The 27,402-nt window shown below is 47.2% G+C and overlaps 2 protein-coding genes across 4 annotated transcripts in view; both read right to left on the bottom strand.

Annotated features, from left to right (window-relative positions):
- The window catches only part of MED27 (mediator complex subunit 27), a 72,887-nt gene extending 55,498 nt beyond the window's left edge, over nt 1-17,389 (bottom strand). Inside the window, exons 1-3 of one of the 3 annotated variants that reach the window (XM_078865342.1) lie at nt 17,311-17,389; nt 16,900-17,245; nt 14,128-14,272 (exon numbers count right to left, since the gene is read on the bottom strand). In XM_078865342.1, the coding sequence (XP_078721468.1) occupies nt 14,128-14,272; nt 16,900-17,102 (348 nt within the window). In that variant the 5' untranslated portion in view covers nt 17,103-17,245; nt 17,311-17,389. The other 2 variants (XM_078865343.1, XM_078865341.1) reach the window with 2 other exon arrangements.
- Nucleotides 17,390-17,508: 119 nt separating this feature from the next.
- LOC144938014 (uncharacterized) lies at nt 17,509-27,176 on the bottom strand (the record flags this gene model as incomplete). Its single annotated transcript, XM_078865711.1, has 3 exons — nt 27,086-27,176; nt 22,676-22,783; nt 17,509-18,914 (listed from the first exon to the last, which is right to left on the bottom strand). Coding segments are annotated over exons 1-3 (1,605 nt in total), but the record flags the coding sequence as incomplete, so codon positions are not given.
- Nucleotides 27,177-27,402: the final 226 nt, after the last annotated feature.

Raw genomic sequence — 27,402 nt, 5'->3', positions numbered from 1 at the left:
CGTTTAACACTTGGTAGACTTTCGCGACCAATATCATCCATATTAGAGGTTTTATTGGGTTAGATCACGTAAATATATAAATGTGTCGTTAAACCCGCCACCACCCGACACAGCCAACTAGTAAGGGTTGTCACATTTATATATTTACGCGATCTAACCCAACAAAACCTCTATTATGAATAGTAAGGAAACACTTCGAGTTCATTGGTGTGGAAACTCACGCCTCCCTGACCCGCGTACAGCCACACGGGGCCTACCGCTTCGACACGACCCCGCACACAATAACTGTCCGTCACCGCAAGGACCTTATCCGCACGAATTGGGTACTGGAAGAGGAACATTTCTACCTGGCGACGACGATGACAACAACAACGCCGCATTTCTAACTCGAGCGCCTCGCCCAGTCGCGGCCGTCATCGCTGTGGCCTCTAGCGGCGGTTCGAAGACCGAGTTGCGTGTCCACTGCCTCCACTGCCGAGGGTGTGCATCGCAGGCTCGTCCCACGCGAGCTTGCAGCTTCGTCGATGTGGAATTAAGACTTGAGGAGCTACCATCCAGTCTGTGTCTTTGTGGCGCCCGAGTGACGTCACTGCCATGCCTTTCGACGTTGGCAATGCAATGATACATCTCGTGCACCTGAACCGTGATTTTAAAGTATATATATTTTTTTACATGAGCAAAACCTTCAAAATCTCGTGCTTGGAGAGACCGGGACACACAACCTCGGTGTGCGGCTACAAGATAACAGCAGTTCGTCGCTTGGGTTGCATCTTCCATTAAGCCGACTTCAGGCTGACACACACACAAGTCCATTAAAGGAGGGATTGAATGGCTCCCAAGTCTAATCGGTTATCACCCCACTGCACACACCTGATTATAGGAATTGAGTCATCTGATGTCTCATCAGCATCACCGCCACGTGTATAGCTATAGGGGACTCGCCGAACTGTCAATAATATTCCTTCGCAACAAGTTGAATTTAGTTAGGCAGACGCGTGTTGTTTTGGCATACAGGCTCTCAGTCTTGTCACTTAAAAAAAGCTAGGAAACAAGTTCATACCCCGGTCCATCAAGGGAGCCTCAGTTCCGTTTGGGGATTTCAGAGTACAAATAAACGTGCGCACGGTAACACACAAACAGGCGCACAGATACGCGCACGCGCCCAACGCCCATGCGCCCTCACGTCCTAACGCGTACGCGATAATTGCAATGGTGCGCACCGTGACGTTATCGAATTAATTACGCAAAAATGTGGAAATTACCCCACGAATTAATGACCTAATTTAGCAAAACCACGTGGCAACATATCCCCCTACTCAGACTTTACCTGACAGCCATGCGCTACAAGAATGGCGTGAATAACACATGTGCTCAACCATCATCTATAATTAAAAAGCAATGCCCTTTTTTAAGTTTTAGTTGCCAATCTAAAAACAGAAAACTATACGGAGCTAGACAACGGCATTGTTTCGCTGTGCGGTAAGTTTGCAGAGGCTGCGTTCGGGCAGATGGAGGGGAGCACGTGCGGGCGGAAAGAGCGCGGACGCAGTCAATCGGCCACTTCTTTACAAAAAAGAAAACACATGCCACGCGAACAAAACTAATCGCAGTAATTTTCACGAGGAATTTCAGAACGTGGATGCTCTTTGAGGGCAATGAATTTAATTCAAGAAAAGTAGGGGGGTAGCAAAAACTGTTACAACGACTACACGAGGACATATTGGAAGGGAGGGCAAGATCATCATGATTTCGATCAAAAACGAAAAACAAACTAATTAGATCTTAACAGCGGATGTACGTCTCACGACGTCCAACTTGAGGTGGAGCGTCTTGTCTACACTTGGTGCCAAACTGTTCACCGGTAGATTTGTTGAAGAACAGTGCGAGGCGGCACCAGCCGACTTGGCCCGTATTCTAATCGCCGAATTATTATCGCTGCCGTTATAAAAAAGCGCCCTCGTTAACGCTCAATAATGCATGCCTGCGTAATGTAAATGTGAAACCCGGACGTAAACGATGATTTTTAACGATCTATCGATTCCCAACCCTGCGCGGCCTTCTGAGGTAGCTTAAACACCCGTGGGAAAATTGGCCCCCAGAAACGCTGTCCAACACCATCTTGTCTCGATAATTACACAAAGCTCGTGTGATTATTATTTACAGTTTTAATCGCGTGCATTGTTTTGCAGTACTGCCCCAGCAGCGGTGTCCCCAACACAAACAGCAAGGTATCAATAAAACTGCCCCTTCAGGAGAAGAAAAAATAAGGTGACATTTCAGAGAATGGCCCTTCTTCGTGGCAGAGAGAGAGAGAGGCCGTGTTATTGATGTGTTCGTTGAGTTTTCGAAACGTATCTATGCAGGTTAGGATAATTTAGGGTATTAGATTCTCGCCATGAGATTTTCTATCCCCGATAGAGAATGAGCATTTCACGTCTCAATTAAGCAACACAGGAAAAATATTGGAAGATACCTATTATTAATAATGTGGAAACTCGGGACAATGATGCGAGAACACGGGAAAAACATTACCGGGGATTGAGAAATCACCATCACAGCAGACGGTCAAGACTGCGATGTGATTTGTCGAGGCAAAGCAAGAGCAGATGGCTGCGGATTTTGCTGCATGGTTATATTTATGAACACGCAGTGCATTAAAGGCGTGCAATGCACCTGAGCGTGCGCGTGCGTATACATGTCAGTGTAATTACAGTATAGATTTTTTTTGAGCTCGCAAAGGACATGACTATTTTATAGAACACACGCGATTGCAGCAGGGCGCGCGTCAGCGCTCACACATTCACATTTGCCCGTTATTCCAGCGATCAATAATTTACAGCACTCTTTGTATGTTATTTTGTTTAATACCTCAGGGGCACGCAGCGCCAAATATTTTAAGCTCGCTGAAATATCACCGCATTTGATTCCCACCTAAAGGGCAACGGGAGATGACTAAACTAAAATGCTTAACTATTTGACTGCGCAAAAAAAACATGCGCATAATAGATTATGGACCTTTTTTCTTTTTGTGCCCGTTAAGTGATGCATTTCACAAATCTCAGTTATTTTACCACAGGTGGTTTTTCATTTTTGGGTCAAAATAAATTCTGCTCTCTCACGCCGCGACCTCACGTCGCAGTGGCTGTGACGCCATGACGTCACGTTTGGACATCGGGTTTCTACCTCCGAGATTGAACCCAAAAAAATGAAAAGGGGAGACGTCATTGGAAGAAGGGAAGGAAGAAGAAGCGCATCTCACACAAGCGTAAGACGGGAAAACTGTGTCTCTTGAATGGTGCATTATTATGCAACTGACAAAAAAAACGCAATTTTTAATGGCCCCGGAAATACCTACAGATGTTCCCAAGGTGGAGACCGCAGACGGGGTACGATCATGGGAAGAAAAAAGCAGGGCGGGTGGAAACCCTTGGTTGGACGTCGGATAATGAAGCGCGTGGGGCTTCGGATGGGTAGCAAGCGCTGCGATGGCGAAGACGCACGCTGGTAACACGGCGATGAGCGCCAAGCCCCATGTGCCCAATTCTTTGCTTGTGGACTCCCAAATGGCCACATGCAACTCAAATTAATGGCCTTCATTATTTTGTTTTCGTTTGGCCTGGCCGCCTTTGTGTCTCGAGCCCATGGCGCTCTGGATATACCCATATGGTATGTACGGGCCCTTTGTCAATCCACTGCTGAATCAGGACGTCTGCCACGCACAGCGAGGGTCGTGGAGGGGTTTGTTGACGCTGGTCAGTTCGTGGGTTGGTGAATGTGGCAGCATAGAAGTTACGCACGCTATCCAGGCTCAAAGAACCTGCTTAGATTCTGAGATTGTGCCGAGATCGGACGCATTCCTGCACTCAATAACGAATCCAAATCCATAAAGACTTAGCCCCCCCCCCCCAATTAAATATTAAGAAAAATCTTACGAATGTTGATGTTCCCATGACAATCTTTAAGGCTTGTAGACATTGTAACAATAATCCCTGTAACCCACCGTGACACAAGAGCGAGGGGTTTTGCATTTTAATGTCCCAGTGGCTCGGGAGAACTGATGTGTAGCTAAATCCTACGGCTACTGAAATGCGTTAACTATTTTGTTATGTTTACACAATCTCTTGATGATAACACAGTGTGCTGTGTTTTCTGTTGATCTACTGCTTATAATTCACAATTCAGTTTCAAGATAATTTTGTTTAAACAGGTGAGAACGCAAGAGGGCCAAGATAGTCTCATTTGCCAGAGCATCCTGGGGCATTTGTCTGCCAGTAGGAGTGTGATTATTGTTGTGCATAATCCCGATCGAGTACATTTGTAGGTGTGTGATAGGAATTTTGTTTTTGTGTTAGAGCGCGTAGATATAAATGTGTCGTTCACACGATGTAACCCAAAAAAGCCCTCTTCTATTTTGGATGATATTGGTCGTGAAAGCCTACGTTTTAAATCTGTAGGTCATTTTCGAATTTTGGGAAATTTGGACCCCCGACGTCATCAGACAGCGGCCTACTCTTGCAAACTTGACGTCACAAGGTCTTTGGCGTCTGCTGTGACGCAGCCGGCGAGTCGTATTGTTATTACGGTCGGTACACACACTGCCGCAGTACTAACCGGGGCGGCCGCTGGAATCGAACCGTGAACTACCTCTGCAACGAGAGGCGAACTCGCGACCGCTGGGCCGCGTCACCGCCGGAGCGCCAACCGCTGTCGCCAATGACGAAATATCCACTGCAACTCACCAACAAGCTCGTCAGGTCTCAGAATGCTAAGCAACAGTTGAGCCTGGATAGCGCTGGAAGAGCGACCACCACACGCACAGCAGGCTGCGGCGATACGTTGGGCAGCAAAAAATTATTTGTACATAGTTTTATTTGTTCGATGAGCCTAAATTCAACAATTATAATACAATTTGCATAAATAAATACTGATTATTACAGACACGACGATTGTATGCATGTATCGTGAGAGCAACAATCAATTTTAATTGATAAATGTGAAGTGTATATTTTTCATTACTTCTGTTCCAACGTAATAAAAATTGTACCCGATCCAATGTGACTTTGACTGGGTTATGGAATGGGTTACATAACGGCACAGCCAGAAGGAGCGATGGCACATTCGTGAGCAGACTGCGCCATGAGAACGGCCAACTGAGTTTGATTCCCGGCCGTGGTCAACATCAGCGACGAGTGATATCCGAACCAGACCTGGGACCCTGCCTTCGTCAACCTGCACTGAGCAGCGTGGGCTAAGTATGGCCAAACATCCCTGATGAAAGACACTGTACGGGTAGGCCTTCATCCAGCAGTGGAGTGATGATAAAGAGGCTTTTTAACAGCACAAAAAGAAAGCTCACGACTTCTGAACACCACCGGCAAAATAATTTTTTAAGTCAAAACTTGAGCGTCATCTCGTTCCCAATTTTATTTCGAGCTCAGTTCTGCGTGGGCACGTGTGGCTGTTTGGTGACAGCATAAAAATGTAACAATGGTAAGGGTTAAGTGGTGTTGGATTTGCCAACTGCTGCAAGCAAAGCGAAGAGAGGAGGTGAGAAAACGACTTCATCTCGACGAGACAGATGGGCATCACGACCTGTCAAGCAAACTAACGAGATACTACTACGCATGGAGCGGGATGGAGGAGAGAAGAAAAAACCCACAAAATATTTTGAAGAACCACACCTGCGACATAATTTGCGTGCGACGCTACACAACAAAACTGACGAATGGAATCGAATAGGGAGAATCATTTCTTTAAAATGTTTTAAAATAAATTCAAATGTGGACGGGCGCATCAATACATACATCACAACAAGCATCAATACACTCTTGTGCAAACACTCTGCCGTGAACATCACACCAAACTAAACCCAATAGTAATACATTATTTAAAAAAGTGGACACATGCGTCAGTACGCTCGCTGTCTCGCACGTGGAGACCCACCGAAGGAAACGCACGCACAAAAATTAACACACCACGGCCGCCGCACATACGCTGCTGGCGCACGACATTGCAACGCACAACTCGCGTCCGCGCAAAAAACAAGAATTGAATAGTAGTGACCATAATAATGTTTAAAGTAGGCAAGTGCATCAATACTCTCCTCGCGCTCTCTCTCTCTCACGCGTAGGCAGGCGCGTAACGTGTCGGCCGCAAAGAAAAAAAAATCAGTGGCAAACACCGCCACCCCGCTGACAGCCACTCATGTATTTTTGATGCAACCAATAAGGCAGTGGGGTTCTCGCTTGCTGTTGACCAGCTGGAGGCCGGCATCCCGGCCTCCAGCTGCTCTAAATAACACCACGGCAAAGAAGGAAAAATAATAATAAAAAAACTAAAAAATTGATTGGTTTAAATAATAAATAAAATATAACGCTCACGACAGATGAGAGCAAAACCGAGCAGCGCTCGCGGTATCACTCGTGCAAAAAAAAAAGAGAAGCGGTGCATTTCAGCTTAACCCTGCGGTTCACGGGCCACATTAGGTTAAATGTGCTGTCAGGAGAATGCCGGCAATCCTTTGTGTGGCCCACTGCTAACATTATTACTACCGTTCAGGCAATACCAAGTGGTCTGCTAATGGTCAGTGTGCACCAAGAAATTCGTGAGCGGTTAGTGACCCATGCAAAGGGGTCAGTGTGGAGCAGACTTTGGTCGGTGTTATTCTACAAATGGTGAGGATTAAAATTAACTCGGTTTTATTAATTCAATAAAATTCACACTCTTGTGATACTGCATTGCCAGCAGTGCATAAGCACAAAAAAATATATAAATATATAAAAAGATAAATAGATGACGTGGGTAATGGCTCATCTTCATTTGTGCGCTACGAAGAAGGGCATTTGGCCAAAATGTCGCATGGTAGATGTATATTTTTAAGGCCACGGTGTTGTTGAAGAATGTGTTGAGCATTAGCAATACAATAATAATAGTAAGAATAGCAGCTCTGCAACTATAAAATGCTGTGACTTGTAACCGTTGCTCAGTATCCTCACCATCATTGCAATATCCTGTAACGCCACGGCAAAGACGTCCGGAATAAACCCCTCACCTCGAGGCCCAACCATCCTCGAAAAATGCTGGTGTAACCATCAACCACATCAGAACATTGACAGGCTGATGGGCACACATCTTCTTCATCACGAATATAAAATTAAAGATACAAAAAGCCACAGCGGTGTGATCGTGGCCATGCAAATCACTGAAGCCTGCTCTCTTTCAATAGAGGGGGAATAAGCAAAATTACGCACTCTCCCTCCCGAATCCCTCTTGCTGTGGCCAGCACATGACGAACTTGGCATTTAGCTACTCAACACGCTGCCACGCACGAGAAAAGAATGGCATATCCCGACATGAGCGTACGACCAGGTCAGCGTTAAAAAAAATTCCTCAAAACCTTTGTACACACTGCTGACGACCGTGCGTTGGGATGTTTTGAATAACCCGACCACGTTAGCTCTGTGGAAATGAAGCCCATTAGCCAGGAGTTTGCATTTGCAATATTTATCTTTCGTGTCAAGTTAAACTTCTTGTGCGCTGACAGCCGGTTGCAAACTTTTAACTCCCGAAGGCAAAACAAAAAAAACCTGACAACACCGTCGCTGAATATTTACAATCTAATGCTATTACCTCGTGCACAATGTGTAGCTCTCTTTAACCAAGCCCATTATGTCACAAGTGCACAGTGCAATGTGACACGGTAATTTAAGCAAAACTAAAAGTCAGCCTTTTTTTTAATAAAGAAGCTGCCAAACCTATCTCCTTCATATTTGGTATTTCGCAAATCAAGGCCCGCAATGTCAGTGGAAGATTTGGAAATGAACCTCAAACCTCTGAGAGCCTAGTCTGTGACACACTATCACTGGTTAGAGAAATGAAAATTAAAAATATTTTATCTCATTTCCAAACTTTTAACAAAGGAACATTTCATTAATTGGTCATGTATATGATCACAAGAGACCTCTGGTGGGCCTGAACCTGTAAATTAAAACAGTAAAAAATCGAGGTGGCCATTGAGTTCAGCCGGTTCTGGGCAAGGGTAATCAAATTCAATATAAATGCACGCAGAGAGGAGTTTTGCCGAAGTTTCACTGCTTAAATTGAGCGTCAACATTGTGTTGTAGAAGCTCGCAAACTGTGGCTTTAGATTTCAAGGTTGGATCTGTCTGGACCTTTTTGTCCGTACAGAGCTCAACTACCCGTTCATCCTCACTAAGGCTTTGCAAATCCAAGCCTCGCACTCAAAAAACAAATTTGCGCACTAGTTAAAAATGAATGGTCTGTGCGCTGGAACCAGGCTGCTGCTGCTGCATAACAGCTCCCTAGTTATTCACACACGCCCATGATCCTCGCTCGCTCACAATAAACACTTGTTCATTGCTAGGACAGCCACAAATGTGCAGCTCATGTTATTCAAATCTGCTGCTAGCCAAAAAAAAACATCTGAACATTTTTTTATTCCACCGCTATTAAAAAGCAAGACTCCAGGTGCCTGGGAACACGGCTGGTATTTGTTACAGAGAACTGGCAGCAAAAACTATTGCTTACGCGCCAAGAGATGAAGTAAATCCCCAAATCTCATATTTATTTCATTCGTATGAAAGCAAAAGGACGGATGAAGCGTTCACAGGGCAATTCCACAGACACATCTCTCCCCGCTCTCTGCGCATATTTCCTGCTCAGTGCGGTCACTTACAGGCCCGCAGCCTTGATGTGTTTTATTTTTATTTATTATGTGTTTTATTTGCATTTATTCACGCAGAGCTTGCACGTGAGATCTGCGATGCAACGGCTCGAAAAAAAAGTGTAAACGTCTCAGACGAGCAGAGAGGATGGCCAAATACAGATTCGATGTCACGATGGGGGACTCTTTCGTCGGCAAGATTCACACCGCTGGCAAGTACATGGCATGCAAGGCATCACCTCCTTCCAATGTGTTGAATTTTCACTGTTCAAAGATCGCGAAGAATCAATTATATTTTTTATCTTGTGGTGAATATAGCGCCTTCTGTGGCCGCAGGAGTCGTAAGGACCTATTATGTACAACATTTACAAATACAAAATAACTTGATTCTTGGGACAAAATAACTTTGTCGCGTAAGATTACATTTTTACTGGTGTGTCATTACATGCCTACCGAACAAGTAGCAAGTCATCGATTAAAATTGACCTTAATCGATGACATGATTTTCATTGATTTAAATAGATTTTAATTAATGCCGCTTCGCATGTCTGCTAGGCATGTAACGATTACAACTGATTCTCACGCTCACGATGCACCCATCATTTATTGCATGGAAGACTTAATTATTCATGACATGTGCATATTACACGGATGTTATATTTAGATTCATTAAATGAGCAAGACAGCGTGGAAGAGTAGGTCAAATACCCTCTAGAGTTCCCTATAGTGGAGGCCCTTCCACCAACAGGGCTGCACCCTTACCTTTTACTTTTACCTAAATGAACGCGACAGAACAAACAGCTGACAAGAGAGAGGACAACAAATCGCAGACTGTACAGATGAACCGAGAGCGAATGAATTATTGGATTAAATCGTGATTATTTATGTCATTTGTGGGGGGATAAAGGATTACACGGTGATAGAGGTCTTCTGTCTGCATCAGGGAAGATTTGTTGTTAAAGTCAACGTTCCTCCTGAAGGCGAGAAACCCCCTGCAATACACGCCCAGCGTGACGCAGCTGGGCGTGGCGATGACATCACGAAGCCCATCACCTGTCGTCATCTGGCGTGACACGTGTTGCAGCGGAAGAGAAGGTCTTTTTGTAACCAACAATTTTCACGTTACTCGGTCAGCCGAGTAATTGAACCGAAAACCCGGCCTAGCAATGGACTACGTGAACAAATCGGGAGAGGCTGTCCCTATCTCCGTGTACTGACGGGGCATCTGCTTCAAGGCAAAAAAAAACGGCTCTCCACTGCGCTCTCATCCACGAGGACCGTGAAAACTGGCCAGGCCCTTCCCTGGCTGCATGCGCGAATACCTGCGTGACCATCCCACGGGGCTCATTACCGAAAATTTCCCAGCGCTTAGTAGCCATCATTTTTCTTCTTACGGGGCAGCCCCCTGCTCGCCTCTCCTCCTATCTCGGCGTTTCGTTCAAGGGGCATATCGAGTTGTCCCTGCGCCCGCCCGCCCGCCCTTTTAAAACATTCAACTTTAATTAAAGGCCACACTCTTTTGGCACGTTAAACGACTGCATAAAAAAACGTTAACCCTTCTGTCAATACCGTTATGAATGCTCGGGTTACGTTCATTAGGTGCGAGGCGAATTTGTTTTTCGGGATTCCCCCCCCCCCCTCCAAAAGACAATTTATCAATTGAAGTTATTTATTTGTTCATTAAGTATTTAACAGGGAGAAAAGAAATCCATTCAAACTCATTTGTAGGTGAGAACAAAATTATTAATTGATTTGATTCCCACCACCATTAGCTTCATCTACACAAACACCCGTGTCTCTTTTGGGTGTCTGCAATATTTTGTACGTAATTTTCACCCTCTTTCCAGCTCTACTAACTTCCCTACAAAAACCACGCAAGCTATTGATGTGTGGCACCTTCAGAAAAGCCAGCTGTTTACAACGGACACTAGATGAGTCCGGACAGCAATTAAGCATGTTCAAATTAATGCCGCCGCTTAATGTATCAAGTGCAAATATCACCCGATGGTTTCAATGCAGTCTATTAGCGGGGTTATTATAGATGGGTCAAATGTTACGAGCGGGGTCAAGGGTTCATTTGTTCCTGCAAGCTCCTTCTCGATGCTTTGCCTTACTTGCCCCAGTGTCACTTGAAACGATTCGGCGCTGCGTAATCTGAACACGTTTGGTCAGCTGCAGTGGGTAATTGCATTCAATATTCGTAGCGAACAATAACTAGAACTTTAGACTTAAAACTTTCGTGACTGCAGGTATTCATATTCTTGGTTCTTTCGGTAAAGTCACGTAGAGAGAAAACAAAAAACTAAATTCAAAGCCAAAAACCCACGACGTTTCGATCGCAACACAAGCGGCCTTCTTCAGGTGCAGAGAAGAAGACCGCTTGTGTTGCGATCGAAACGTCGTGGGTTTTTTGCTTTTAATTTGGATTTTTAGTTTTCTATCTACGTGACTTTACCGAAAGAACCAATAATTTAATAACTGCAACCTTTACAAATGATTGTAGTAACAGGGTGATGAAGATTCATATATTTCTATACTTTATATACAGTAAACACAATGTTTTTGAATCTTCAAAATCAGAATCTTAAATTTACCCTGGAGGAATCTGATGAGCTAAAAAGATATTTTTAACAGATATCCAGAGCCACGGAGACTCGCTGGCGCAGTTGTTAGCGCACTATGCTATAAACCCGGTCACCTGAGATCGATTCCCAGCCGTGGTGAACATCAGAGGCGAGTGATATCTTAACCGATCCTGGACACCACTCCTCCACTTCACCAAAACTCACAACAAACAGCGAAATATGGTCAAACATCCCTCAAGCCCGACTAAACGTGGGGAAGCCTTCATCCAACAGTGGAGTGACTAAAAGACTGTACAAATAACATATCGACAATAGGTATAATCCAACAGTTACAGCCCTGAATAAGCTGCAATTAATTCATAGCTCTGGGCAGTTTGGGTTAGCTCTGCCCCAATCTCTTTCAGTGGCAGTCGTAATTCCATTCCTACAAAACATTAAATATCTACATACATATCCTATTCAACTCATCATGTACAGGAATTATTTTCTCGACTTTCAAGCGCACAGCCGTGTACAAATGTTACGCCTTTTTTTATGCAAACGCAGCAACTTTCGAAAACACATCTTGGGGACGTCAGCATTATTTTGTTTCCCGGATGCCAAAGCAAAAAAGGAGCGAGCGGGTGGACAGGCGAGCGCATTCTGCGCACGTGGCCACCGTACTCGGGCCAAATTAACGAGTCTCCGTGGCTGTCGGCGACACCCCCCCCCACATCCCCTGGCCGGGGCAAGGATGATCAATCCCTGGGAGGCAGCGAACGCTCGTAATAATGGCCGGGTTAAAAAGGGCTTATAAAACTACTGCGCGGTGCAATAATTCCGACGGTGGACCCAATCCTTCACACTAGGCCACCTGTTTGATACCACTGTCAAGGGTGGTCATTGATCTGGGGAAGCTGGGGGGGGGGCATCGATCCACCCATGTCAAGACGATCGTGGTTAGGGGGGGGGTAGCAGCTTCTGCATGTAAATGATGAGGAGGGTTTCTGTTTAAGCTGTGCGTGCCCCTCAGCGCAAGCGGTGCACGAGGAATACGCTTGTACAAGCGCGGCTGCCAATTATTAAGGTGGTGGCGCTGCAAAGAATGTGCTTACGACCGGAAAAGCTCATTAGCGACGTAACATCCCAACAAAGCAGCATTTAAAAAAAAAAAATGGGACAAGCGTCGGCTGAGCGCGTTCACCGAGAATTATTTAATATGGCGAACGAACAAGCGCAGTTTTAGATGGCTGCACGGGTACCGCACGATGCTGGTTGAGCTTTCCCATCACTTTTCAGAAAGATTTAACGCAGAGAGGAAGCGGCAGGATTTTTGTTGTTGATGTTTAAATCCATTCATATGCAACCGGGAAGAATTACAGCGACGCTAGGTCAGTGGGTTTTGCAAATAAAACGTTCACATGTGTTCACGCGCCAGACAACAATCAACAATGCTTAATAAAACATTGGCGTTCGGTCAAGCCACATTTTACCAGCCGAACGCATTTGTCCAGCCCGCCCGTCGACACGCACTCCCCGGCGTCACTGTTTGGATTCGCGTTTATTCGTCGGCGTGAAAAGGGGTTAACGCGCGAGCGCATGAAACACTGCAAAATTATTAAGCATCCGAGAGACACGAAGCCGCGGTGCCGCAAGTGTCTCTGTTACAGGAGCACACGTTAAATTAACTTCGGGAGCAGCGACTTCTCCCCCCCCCCACCACCTTCTTCTTCCCCAAAAAACAGATTATGTGCTTTTGAAGTACTTTTTCTTCTTCTGTTGCCGGACAAGTGGTTTAATAAGTCCCCGATATTTATTGGCCGGACACCTTTTCTCATAAAACATCTCCCCCCGGGACACCCTGCCCTGCGTATATCGAGTTATCTTGAACCTTAATGCGTGAGTGATGTTTAAGAATGTGTTTTTTTTCGTGAAAAATATATATACACGTGCGCTTCAAAAAATAAACCATGTTTATATAATACCACTTTGGGTAGTGATATATATATATATTTTAAATAGGCACGAAATTATTGTTGGATTTAAAATAATAACCACGCTCACGATAACCACGCATGTGAGATTCAGTAATCTTAGATGTATGCAACTTATACGCTAAGGGTAGGTCGAAGGATAATGGAACAGATGAGACGGAGGGTACAAAAAGAAACAATGCAAACAAGACAAACGAAACAGGTAGGCGAAGACGAAACCGATTTGACCTACGAATAAAGATAATTCACCAACCTGTGGGATGTGGGGGGTGGGGGGGTTGCTACAAGGTTTATTCACGCTACATTTCCACCACAATCACAGAAGCCGAGCCACGGTGAGCCATTACTAAAAATTACTGAGCATGGCTCATTTCTTCTTCCAGTGCTTTAAGAGCCACGTGGGATCATTGGTTTCCAACCCGCCCACTCCATCCTTCTGTGCTCTAAGCCTTCCCTTACCTCTGCAGGTAAGGGGATTGTAAACGTTGATTTTTTTTTACATTTAACATATATACTTGGGATGGATCAAGCTATCTGAAGCACGAATATTATTACTTCTATAATCAACCACCGCGTTCTTACACAAACCACAGTCCTGGAACAAGAATTGACGCTGAACACGAGTCTAACCGCATGACAATTTAGGGCCAAATCAGAGGCCTGTCGGGGTGCTTGAAGCGTAAAGCACCCTCATAGAAACGAACCAGGCGGCCCAGCTAATGAGAGCCGCACAGCCGAGGCAGTGGCAGCTCGGCACTTGTGCCTACCTACCGTGGGGAATCCAGGCCAAGACCACTCGCTAACCGAGCCCTACTTTGCCTTCCAGCTGTTAGGGGAAACGTGGTATGTCATGGGGCAACATGGCACGTAACGGGTCTGTCCGTACCTTGTTCGACCACTTGTGAGCCTGCAGAAGTTGGCTGTAGATCGGAGTCTTGTCCTGCACGGGATCAAGGCTGAGGAGGCCACTGTTGTGCAGGGGGTGGCTCTCCGACGGACGGCCGACGAGGTTGCAGAGACGGTCCAGGTCACTGTCAGAACGCCAAGAGCGCCGCGAACCGTGTGACAAGCTCAAATAATTTCATTAAAATCGCGATCTTAAACATCACCTTCTTCTCTTCATCTACCGATGAACGGAAGGTTGGGCAACATTAGTCATTGAATGCTCACATCATTACAAAATAGTCATCGTATGTTTAAAATAATCACAGTGATTAAACAATAAACAGGTACAGTATCCATCATCATCAATCATATTCCATTCACTGCTATAGAATGTTGGAGCCATTCCTCATTTTATATTAAATTAAGAGGCTTTAACGTTGAAAACGTTGTAAATGATTTCCACCGAGGGCAACCCCCTTGGTGAAAAAGCCATCATTATTATTTATTAAAATGTCTTTAGGCTTGTTTTTATGAAGGCTACTGCATAAGGATGATTGGCCAATACCATTATGGGAAGAAACTCGAAAAACCAGAGAAAACCCATGCATTTGGTGGCGAGATGTTAACTACCTCGCCTGATATACAGGAGGTCGTGGGTTCGATCCTGACCCTGATGCCTGCTGTATATTTGGAGTTTTAATGTTCTCCGTGTGATCGCGTGAATTTTTCTTCTTCGGATCCTCCAGTTTTTCCCTCCACATTTAAAATGAACATCACGCGTTTAGAGTATTTGGCTGCAATAAATGTCCACATGATAAGCCACTTCGTTGAGCTATCATTTGTGGTCAGGTCGCTTCTGAAAAATATCTCGATAGCTCAGTGGGCCTTACCTGGTAAAGTAATATAATATAAAGGAAAATACTAGTCGGGTGACACTCGGCCACTATCGCCTCCGTCGCCACATCTCGCAGACCAACATCTGGCGAGCCCTGGGAGTCACTCATCCAAGTGCATAGTAAGTAACCAAACTCAACCATGCACAGCTTCCGAGATCTGACGAGATCGGGAGAATTCATGGCAATTTGGTCACACACACACACTGTCTTAGGTAACAAATAAAACACCGCCATTGTCTGTACGTAAACATACTGCAGCCTGACATTTCGCATAGATGTGTGCCAGGGGCTTCACAACCGGAATGTTAAAATGGGTGGCCCCTCTGACACAAACACTTGCCTCCCTGAACTTAAAAGCAATATAGGAGGCAGGATGGTGCTCAGGGATATCACTGATCCCCGTGTCAACCGGATAAACGGTTTATAGCGAAATGAGCGCCTATTTCACATTTTCCTCCGGGCGAAAAGATATTCTTAATAATCTATATGTATCATTATCACTGACCGCTTGAGCGCAATAATCAATTGCAATAAACCAATCAATTCCGTCGGGTCCTGCCCTAACCTTCACACATGATGACCTTGCGGCTTCCAACCCACTTAGCGGGCGTGAACCCTTAAAGATCCCGTTAAAATATCTGTAACGGGGCCACGGTCAACGAAGCCAGTGACACGTATTGTTTACACACAGTACGGGAATGCATAATATCTGACCTGTAAGTTTGGTCCTGTTTGTGGACACCATATAGATCCGAGAAAAATGTAAACAAGATTTTTGTTTGTTTCTCTCTCAACTAGCTTTAAAGGGGGACCGCTTGCTCGAAATGATGAATTACATTTGTAATTTCATAAACAAGTTCATAAAGCCTTTCATCGCCAGACAAAAGTTTTGCAATAAATATAATAACCTGTTCTTTTTTTTATAATTTCTATCTACGATCAGACACTAACAACTACTCCAAAAACGTGTATTTTTTCTGCAAATGTTTTTATATTTAAAGACGTACCCATCGGAAACCGCTCAATTTAAAGATTCCGTTCTTTTTTTGATTAGAGAGAACAAACGTTTATTAACGTAATCGTCTACGAGGGGAAGCTCATAAAATGTGTATTTTTTTCGTTCAAACCCGGTTGAATCCGAAATCTCAAAAACAATAAAAGACAGAATGGTTCTCGCTTCAATTGTATTTGCTGTTTAAGGCTCTATCAAACGAAACAACCAGAATATAATACTTGAAACGGTGGTTTCTGAATGACACGCACATGTTCATGGGGCACTTAATATCGAGATCACAGGGCCTTAAAATGAAAAATCTCGGATTTTCATATTTATCCAGTTCTTTATATCCTAAAAACTACCTCTGTACCAAAATGTCAGCTTTATACCTTGTCTGGAAGTACGCTAGAGATTTTTGAGACGTACAGGTTAAGGTCTTTATTTATACAGAAGACGGATAATAAAAGTCAGAGTAACTGGGGACTTGTATCTAAATTATAGACGTTGACCGGTAACCATCAAACTGATAATCGTTGTAAGAATCGATCACCCAATCTCGAGATTCAGGCAGCCCGTAATAATTATTTACAATTCAACGTCAAGTTATGAATGCGCCGATTGGTGCATTGAATGAATAAACCGCACGGCGGCCAAAGTCACCGCGTGGTAAATCTGCCTTCGTTTCGGAGTTAAAAACTTATAACGTTTTAAAAAGTGGATTATTGATAGACGGAAATGGGGGGGGGGTGGGGGGAAAACCGGTAACCGTTTCCCTTCACGCAGTTAAACAAAACAACCCACGCGACTCGAAACAACCTTCATCTAACATTTCGAACCCAAAACACCGCAAAGCAAATTGACAACACGCATGCGGACGCACTTGAGGTCTCTGTTGACCCCGTTGAGGTTCTCCTGGAACTCGAGGGCGAACTCCTTCTCGCGTTCCTCCAGCGTCTCCCTGCTCCTCATGCCGTCCTTGAGGCTGCTGAAGAGACGGCTCACGCTGGAGCGCAGCTGGTGCACGGATGCGATGGCCTGGGAGAAGGCGTCAAGTCCGCCGGGGATGCCCAGCTGATCGCCCATTGCCTCCTTCCTGATGACGATGATGAGGAGGAGGACGACGCCTTACAGATGCTTCTTCAACTTCCTTCAAGCTGCTGCTCCTACTGCTGCTGCCTCCTGCTGCTGCTCCCCTCCTCCTGCTGCTGCTGCTCCCCTGCTGCTGCCTCCTCCTGCTGCTCCCCTCCTCCTGCTGCTGCTGCTCCCCTCCTCCTGCTGCTGCTGCTGCTGCCTCCTCCTGCTGCTCCCCTCCTGCTGCTGCTGCCTCCTCCTGCTGCTGCTGCTGCTGCTCCCCTCCTGCTGCTGCTGCTCCCCTCCTGCTGCTGCTCTCTCCTCCTGCTGCTGCTGCTCCCCTCCTGCTGCTGCTGCTCCCCTGCTGCTGCTGCTCCCCTCCTCCTGCTGCTGCTCCCCTCCTGCTGCTGCTGCTCCCCTCCTCCTGCTGCTGCTCTCTCCTCCTCCTCCTGCTGCTCCCCTCCTGCTGCTGCTGCCTCCTCCTGCTGCTGCTGCTGCTGCTCCCCTCCTGCTGCTGCTGCCTCCTCCTGCTGCTCCCCTCCTCCTGCTGCTGCTGCTGCTGCTCCCCTCCTGCTGCTGCTGCCTCCTCCTGCTGCTCCCCTCCTCCTGCTGCTCCCCTCCTGCTGCTGCTGCTCCTCTCCTGCTGCTGCTGCTGCTCCCCTCCTGCTGCTGCCTCCTCCTGCTGCTCCCCTCCTCCTGCTGCTCCCCTCCTGCTGCTGCTCCTCTCCTGCTGCTGCTCCCCTCCTGCTGCTGCTGCTCCCCTCCTCCTGCTGCTCCCCTCCTGCTGCTGCTGCTCTCTCCTGCTGCTGCTGCTGCTCCCCTCCTGCTGCTGCTGCTCCCCTCCTCCTGCTGCTGCTGCTCCCCTCCTCCTGCTGCTGCTGCTGCTCCCCTCCTCCTGCTGCTGCTGCTCCCCTCCTCCTGCTGCTGCTGCTGCTCCCCTCCTCCTGCTGCTGCTGCTGCTCCCCTCCTCCTGCTGCTGCTCCCCTCCTGCTGCTGCTCTCTCCTCCTGCTGCTGCTGCTCCCCTCCTGCTGCTGCTCTCTCCTCCTGCTGCTGCTGCTCCCCTCCTCCTGCTGCTGCTGCTCCCCTCCTCCTGCTGCTGCTGCTGCTCCCCTCCTCCTGCTGCTGCTGCTGCTCCCCTCCTGCTGCTGCTCTCTCCTCCTGCTGCTGCTGCTCCCCTCCTGCTGCTGCTGCTCCCCTGCTGCTGCTGCTCCCCTCCTCCTGCTGCTGCTCCCCTCCTGCTGCTGCTGCTCCCCTCCTCCTGCTGCTGCTCTCTCCTCCTCCTGCTGCTGCTCCCCTCCTGCTGCTGCTCCCCTCCTGCTGCTGCTGCTCCCCTCCTCCTGCTCTCTCCTCCTGCTGCTGCTCCCCTCCTGCTGCTGCTGCTCCCCTCCTCCTGCTGCTGCTCTCTCCTCCTCCTGCTGCTGCTCCCCTCCTGCTGCTGCTGCTCCCCTCCTCCTGCTCTCTCCTCCTGCTGCTGCTCCCCTCCTGCTGCTGCTGCTCCCCTCCTCCTGCTGCTGCTCTCTCCTCCTCCTGCTGCTGCTCCCCTCCTGCTGCTGCTGCTCCCCTCCTCCTGCTCTCTCCTCCTGCTGCTGCTCCCCTCCTGCTGCTGCTGCTCCCCTCCTCCTGCTGCTGCTCTCTCCTCCTCCTGCTGCTCCCCTCCTCCTGCTCTCTCCTCCTGCTGCTGCTCTTCACGTTTCTGCCGCCGGTTTCTCGCGGCCTACTCGGCCCCGCGTTATATTTCCCACTACGGATAAACGCGCGCGCTCTCCTTCGTGATTGCCCATTGGCTCTCGGGTAGCGGCGACTTCCGCCTTCATTGGTCCGCTCTGGCCAAGCCAACCAATGGGGTCGCTTCGTTGCGCATCCGCTCTAGCGAATGCAACGGGCCTTCCTACTCGACTAGAGCGATCGTCCTGTACGCGGTTAAGTCGGCGTAGCTTGAATATTAATACACTCGGGGTGACGTCTTTATATCTTTGCTGCCTTAACATAACCGTTCTGTTACCGGCATAATTACCACGTTTTTTTATACTACCAAATGCTTCGTATTTTATAATTGCGGGTTGTAAAGTCTATAAATTGTTAATGAGATGCCACGCGGTGACGTCACTCGCGACACCTTTAGCCCAAGTTAAAGTAGCAACATCAATGAGCGTTTAACTTTTAATGTGTAACTGTCAACCCTTTATCAGTGCCCTACCTTATTACAGACCACTTCACACCTTGTTGGTCACCCCGTGCCCTTATACATCTCAACGTTCATCCAAACAAAGTCCCATAACAAGCGAGAAACACGACACAAATAGACACAAGAAAACCGCGTGTGCTGACAGCTGTGTTAACGGGGTAGACGCATTACATGTCACACCTAATACTGGTAGGAACCTCCTGGTTACACCAGCCCACAGGGGATTATTGTGTCAACGCGCGGAGCTGTTTGTTGCTGGCTGCTTGGAATGTTTGGCCCTCCAGAGTGCCACCTAATAACACCACGCCCGGACGCCTTTGTCTCCCTAGTGGCGGCGTTCACTTATAACGCCAGGCACTCACCAATTTGAGGCTGAGTCAACCTCGTGGAGGCTCAGGACCAGTTCAAGTATTCACTGGCACTTCAATTAGTGGTGGAGTGGAACTCGAGTCGCCGGGATCATAGCGCAGTGGGCTAATCGCTGCACCACCGCTCCCCACAAAAACAAATGCCCCCCAGCACCCCCCCTTCCCCCGTATATCTGTTAGCAAGCACCTCTGAAGCCCTGCACGGTACACGAGGTGTGTGGTCAGCATCACTCCCGGCCGCCTTTATCTCTCTAGTAGCGATGTTTTTACACACCACACCGAGTACTAATTTGGGGCTGAGTCGATCTAGGGGAGGCTCAACCGGTTCAGATAATCGTCACTGGGGTTTGGCCCGGGTCGCTAACCGCTGTGCCACCGCTCCCCACTCACACAGGGCACGCAGACAATTATTTAATGCGGCAGTACACAAGAGGCAATCATTGACGTTTCCGAGCCAGTGGTGGGAATTCCACATTCCTATGGCGGGGGGTCAGTCTGCCCACAAGACCACTGTTGACTTCCCAAAGTGGCGCTCATTTTATCCAGCGCGCGGGCAGAATCAGAAAGGAAAGGCCGTGGGCACCTGCAGTGTGGTGCGTGTGTTCACTGTGTTGTTGTGGGGAGCGGTGGGGGAGCGGTTAGCGCGCTGCGTTACGAACCCGGCCACCCGAGTTCGAATCCCGCTCATGGCCAACACCAGATAGATTATCTGAACTGGTCCTGGGCCTCCTCCCCGAGTCCACCAACGGCGATGGCTGTGCCGGTCAGACCTTCATAGGTGCTACTCGCTGGCAGCACTTTCCCCAACAGTTTGTCCAGGCTATACGGGGGAACCTTTGTCTTTGTGACCTGCAGTGTGGTGGTGGAACAGAGTGTGGATGTGACGAAACTGTGGAAGACCAAGCCCTCAGCACGGGTGGAGGAAGCAATGGGTGAATTTCATAGGAATGGTAGCGATGAAAGAGCCATAAGCAGGCGACTGACCGCCAGTGAGCGAGTGTGACGGAGCGAATCAGTGTTACGGATCTATAATTCTCTCATCAAACTGATGATGTTTAATAAGAGCGGTGATGTGTGTGCTTATTGGCAGAATTGATCGTGCCATGCAAAAAAAATGTTGCAGGGCCGATAGCTTATAAGGGCCGCCACATTACACGAACGATTCATTAATTTTGCAAAAAATATAAATTACAAGGGAAGGGTGTGTGCAGGGTTGAGGTTGGGGGGTGGTGGGTAATGTGCACTAATGTGACTTTGTAAATTTTAGCTTGAAGACTTGTCATTAAAACGCAGAGATAAATTAAAGTCAGACCTCTCGGTTCGCTCCCGCCTGCCGACGTAATAGCGGCCGCTTTTTTTTCTTCTTCTCCAAATGACACTTTGCGTGCCGCGTGTTAACAAGAACGTGATGAATTGTGCATCGATTGCTTTGCTGCGCGTCCATTAATCACAACACACCGCACTTCGTCATAAAACAATACACTGGCCCTGACGTGTGAGTATAATGTTTTTTTTAAATTCAAGGACGACCAAAAGCCAACCCTGCCAAGAGACCTCCGGTTTGGTTGAGGTCCCCTTTGCCCCAAAGGGCTGGAAGGAACGTTTGCTTTCAAAAGCAGAGGAACAACTCAAGGACAAAGTCAGTGTTTATTTATACAAAGAACAACAATATGTTTTTGTTCAAGTAAAGGTAAAGGTGCAGCCCTGCAATTGTTTGACCCAGAGCACAGATTTCATCGAGGCTTATAATTGAGCTCGAGAGATTCTTTCATGCTGACCAGACTTCTTGGAAGAGGCAGAATCCCTCACACTTTCAGAATCAGAATCTGTATTTATACTGGCGGAAATCCGATGAGATATAAAGCTCTTTTTAGACAGATGTCCAGTAGGGGCAGGTCAGAACGTTACAACAACAATGCAAAAAAACACGATGAGGAGTGCAAAGTATAGGAACGTTAAATAAACAATGCTGCTGAAATCATGCAGTCCCATAAGGTCTCGCAGCTAATGGGTTGCGTAAGAATTAGTTTTTTTACTTAGAGAGACCTGATATGTGAAGCAGACAGTCTGCCTGCTTAATTATTTTATTAATCGATGTAGGGTTTGCTTGGCTTTGCCTTACATAATTTTAACATCGAGGTTAGCGGTCGTGTGCACAAAAATGCCTTAAGTGACAAGCTCCCACGGTCTTTAACCTTAAAGAGAACAATTTATTGTCGGAGGAAAATGTCACATGTGAAGGGGTTTAATGTAGCTGGCCAAAGGGCTTTGCCGAGCTGTTACACTGAACCGTACTTAAGCGTTCAAACTCTGCCGACTCGCTCCAGAAGATTAAAGGACAACATCGTGAAGTGGGAGCGTTGCCTCTTCACCTCGCCTCTTCTGGAAGAGCAGGTGTACGCACAACCCCGCTCCGTGTCTCGACTCACGAATACAATTATGTTTTGGTCCATCAGCCCCTTGCCTTTCCAGACGAATATTATAAAGCAGTATTTTGTTCAAGCAAGCAAACACTGGAGCGTTTTTTTACCTCCCAGGTCTCATCAGCGGTTAGGCTTTGTTCAACAAATGCTGCTGGATTACCATATGTTATTGGCAAGATTACTTCATATAAGCTATGGGGCTCGTTCAAGGCAAAAAAAACTCCAATACCGCACAAAGCAAAAAAGGCAAACCTTTAACATGATCGTTCTTGTAATTTTGAGTGGCAGTTTTACATACATATACTCGTAACGATGGTGGGCTATTCCCATTTTATATCGGCATTAGCATCACAAAAGTGTTAAAAAATTGAGCTTTCGGAAATTTCGACGTCATACTTTGAGTCAGCTATGCCATATGGATCACAAACGTAGGCCCTGACATAGCATAGCGGAAGACAAGCCGAAGAGTGCAGAGAATGCGTGGATAGGGGGGCATTCCTGCAGGAATTCCACTGAGAGACAAAAAGGGGGAACGCGTGGAACAGAAAACGAACACAAATTGGAGACACCGTTTTTAAGATGAAGACAATTGGGCTTGGGCAGGACACGTTGATAAGACAGGATCATGGCCGATTGGACGAGACTGGAACGGCAGCCGAAGGAGGCAAACGTGCCGAAGAACACAGCCAGCAAGGATGTAAATGAAGAGATGAGATCTGCTCACGAGAAGAAGCCAGACGGTTTGTGGCATCGCAGGGATGTATGTATGTTGAGCTTCCTTAGCACCGTACATCGGAGGTGCGGGGGTGATAGTGTGGGAAGGCCTTCATCCAGTGTTAGATAAATAATAGCTGCTCATGGTGGTTGCGATGATGATGTTCACAGGAGGGGAAAAGTAAAAGCTCAGATTTGGCAGCAGAAGAGAGTACGCACGCACCAGCAAACACTGAGCTGGCAGTACATCATCCCACTTATTCATTATTAATTGTGCTTGAGTATTCATTCATCTGTCCTATAGATGGAAATAACTTAAAACGCACATGCACGCACACACATACACATGCACGCATGCACACAAAACACACACGAGGACGCTTGTATCTCTGCGTATGTCAGTCAGTGATTAGCGTACTGCACTACGAGCCTGATGAGTTCAATTCCCGGCATTGGTAGAAATAATTTTAACCGCTGCTGGGCCTCCGCTAGGTCTACTTAGCCTTAAACGAGTACCCGATATGGTGTGTAAACATCAGCACTGGGAATACAAAGGCGGGCTGCGCGTGGTGCTGACCTCACCATCATCTCATTGCACCATGCTGGTCTCCACAAGGTGCTCGCTAACAGCACTTGCCCCAACACACAATGCAACCGTATATTCGGCAGCACTGCCCCGCTGCTGTGTGCACGTGCTGTCGATCATCCAAGTACTACTACCACAGGCTCAAGCCTGCTCAGTGTTTGAGTCCGCACCTCCCACGAGCACGGTTGGCTACGTACGGTGCGAAAGAAGCTCAACATACGCGTGCATACAACACGGATCGGATTTGTTTTTGGCGACGCATTCCAGACAAAAGGCTCTGCGGTACTTCGGGGCCGTCCATAAATGACGTCACGCACCCAGGGGGGGGGGGGGTCAGACATTTGTGACGATGTGTGACGATGGGGGGTGGTTGAGAAATGCGACGTCACATCTAAATGCGCAACTTTAAATAAATATAGACAACACGTTCTACTTAATTGAATAGACTTTTTAAATACATGTTTTCTCCTACAACATCAGAGTGCAGCGGCACATTAAATACGCACTACAATGACAATAGTTTAAAGCGATTTGAAGCATGTTTATTTTTTTTTTGGGGGGGGGGCAGAGCTTTGTGACGTCATATTTGAGGGGGGGGGGTCTGACTTTTTGTGACGCCGTGTGACGATGGAGGGAGGGGGGTCAAAAATCGATGTGACGTCACATTTCTCAACCCCCCCCCCCCTCGTCACACATCGTCACAAATGTCTGACCCCCCCCCCCCCCCCCAGGTGCGTGACGTCATTTATGGATGGCCCCTTGGAGCATAGCACAGTACAACTATGGGTTCTACAGCATTGCCCTCTGCCGTCCACAATGTATTCCCGTGGCAGCCTATAACACCTCTTAATGTAAGTCGTAGCCCATTAGAGTACCACCCAGGCTCAACCCTACTTAGCTTCAGAGACCTAAACGGCTTGAAGCATTTCAGGTGGCTGAATTGATTCGTCGATATAGATAGACTCGTACGCTCACGATACTCACCCCGCATAACGCGCGCGGCAATTATAGTATTTGCGACGTATGCAAATGATACAATATTGTTGCAATTAGGCTAATGGTCGTTCACAAAATGTATATTTGAGCCAGAATAATTTGATAAATCATGTAATTGAGATGGTACCAAACATTGTCAAAACATTAATTAAGAATAGAAGTGGAACCCTGAATCATTACAATTCATCACATCCTTGGGTGGTGGGTGGAGTTGCTATTTGCCCGGTGTACGTACACCAAACCCCGTGACCAAATCAACCAGAATCTGCCTGCTCAGACCGCTGAAGCTCAGCAGTTATGAGCCTGGATAGTAACTTCGATGGGCGACCGGCCGTGCACAAAACACGTGTTAAAGTCTGCCCTGAGGCGACCCCGTGGGCAGCAGAGTGCAGTGCTGCAACCCCCATTGTTGTACGTTGAGAAGTCCAACGTATGTTGAACTTCTTTCGCACCGTACGTCGCCAACCGTGCTAACCGGAGGTGCGGGGGACAACAGACTAAACACCAGAATTCTGGCGAATTGCCCGATGATGCTGGATGCAATTACCAGCGAAACGTCGTACTCAAATTGTAAATGTTGTGGTTTCACGCTTCAACACAACGGTGGGCTAAAGCAGTGAACTATTTGTCTTTTGTCAACGTGACACTTTTTTACTGATTGGCCGTGTCGGGTGGTGGAGGGTTACGACACATTTATAAATAACGCGATCTAAACCCAAAAACCAGGGGCGTTTTCTTCATTAGGACGATTGGGCGACGCACCACCAATGTCATTCAACCACAGAGTCACGCTAGCCGTCACTGTGCCTCTGGATATAGTCCAATCAGCGTCATGTCACGTTCTGTGGAGTACCGCCTCTTTTTGGGCGATTTCACTCCGGCTGAGAATCGCCCCGAGTGGCCCCATAGACTTACATTCAAAGATGTTTTTTTTCGAACGGGGGCGCTGCAATGTATTCTCTATGGCTTCCGGGAGGGCTCGCCCTAACGTGTTTACGTCATCATACGTAAGCACGTTTCATCCAATAATATAATTTGTCGCCACCTAGTGGAATCTTTAATAAAATAAACTTGAGTGGATTGTATATTAATAGTGAGTATAGAAACAAACAAGATGTATTGTAAGAGTCACTTTATTTTTCATTAATATTAAAGAAGTGAAGTTGCCTTTACATGCTTAAGCTGTTAATTTATCCATTGCATGGGTGGACCTTATCCTTATCAATCATCCAGACATTTGCCCTCCTGAGAGATTTTGCAAGAGCCGCCACTGCCAATTACATTGATTATGCTGCCTTCTGGAGCGTTCCAGAAGGCAGCCGAAGCAGCGCATCTGAAAGGGGGTGGCCGCCTTTGTTCGATGGCGAGCCAAAATCCGCTGCTGCTGCGAGGATGACGGGAGTTCTCGCGATGGTTTATATTCATCAACGTCTGTGCTCCGTGCCCCCATCACTCGCTGAGCTGCGTGGTGAAGTTTGGTCAAATCGGCCGCCACCACCCGCATGGCGTGGGATAGGTCCTCCCCATCCAGCGATGCATTGACAAAAAAGGCGGCACGTGCACAAAGGCAATAAACACGCCACGTGTGTTTATTGCTTGTGTTGACTTTGGATAATCCCCTCGAAACCCATGCATGTCGTATTATCACCAAACCGCGGGGCCACACAGAAGAGATTGCGAAATTTTGTTTTCAAGTGACGGCTCTAAAAGGGAAACACACTCAAGTGCTTTATATAACGAAATATTTATATAAAAATATATATTTATATAAAAAAATTGCTTTTTTTATTTTCGGGAGTTGAGATGTGAACTGTTTTCACTCCGCAGGGCCAACATCGTATCGCGAACTGGAGAGAATTTCTAGATGAAAAAAAAGGGTAAAATAACATGGCCGAGATTAAAACATAGCCGACCTTCCCACTGACACGCTCCCAAGGTCATTATTTTAAATTGTCAACTCTCATGCCGGCCACCAGACCAGCCTTGGGCGCGGTTTCACACTCTCTGCGCTCATCAGCAATTTCATGGCTTGCTATGCAGTAGATGCACGGTTGCCTTGTTTGCACCTCCGATGGGCACGGTTGGCTACGTACTGTGCGAAAGAAGTTCAACGTACATGCCTCTACGATTGTGTTCCTCATCAAAATGCTTCATAAGCCAGCGTATGGATCAGAAACAACGGACCATAACAAAGTAGAATTGAACACAAGTTGAAAAGTGCGCAAAGAAGCATGAAGAGATTGCAGTTCGCAATTAAGCTCAGAGCGAGCGAGGGGAACGCATGAATTATGTATGCAAGCAGGATGTCACAGACAACCATATAGTGGCTGTTACACAAAGTGGGCTTGGGCAGGAAACCTCATGGCCGTAAGACATCGACTGGCAGTCATGGGAGAGGGACGCTCCAAAACTTACGTCATCCCTGGGGATGGAACAATGAGAATTAGTCAGAATCGTTATTCATATTGGAGGAAAAGCTTTTTGGGTGATCGGCCTTTTGTTAGAGTGGCATCCAGGCTATGGAACGCCTCACCACTTGAAATCAGGCAATCAGAGTCCGTAGATATAGTCTGCTTCTCTTTAAAGTGGCCTTCATTCTTTGGTCTGATCGGTTGCACTGGTTCTGTTTTTGCTTCTTGCTTTTCATGCATTGTGCTTTGGCATCCAAGTGTGGAATGCGCATTAGAACTTTGAATTATCATTTATTATTACATCTCTGAACCTGTGGCGGGACCGGTGTGATTGCTGCATGGCAGGAATCGCGATAGCGACGGCTTAGAGGGGAATCCTTCATCCAGCAGTGGACCGATCATGTCGGACGTCGATAGTAACGATTACGCCAATAATGAAGATGTTTGGCTCAATGGGGGCCTTACCAGTTGAAATAAAGCCCGAGTCTGTGTGGGGACACTGGCGGTGCGCACGATTGGACAAGAGCCAAGCCTCCCAACATCGACTGCGCACACACACGCATCTTTAAGTGCAATTCTCCAGCCACCACTACAGCCGTTGTTGCAAACACTCCAAGAAGATTATCTC

The sequence above is a fragment of the Lampetra fluviatilis genome, chromosome 20, assembly GCF_964198595.1.
Source record: "Lampetra fluviatilis chromosome 20, kcLamFluv1.1, whole genome shotgun sequence".
In the NCBI taxonomy this organism is placed as follows: domain Eukaryota; kingdom Metazoa; phylum Chordata; class Hyperoartia; order Petromyzontiformes; family Petromyzontidae; genus Lampetra; species Lampetra fluviatilis.
The sequence above is the reverse complement of the archived record's forward strand: the minus strand, read 5'-3'. Positions and strand labels throughout refer to the sequence as shown.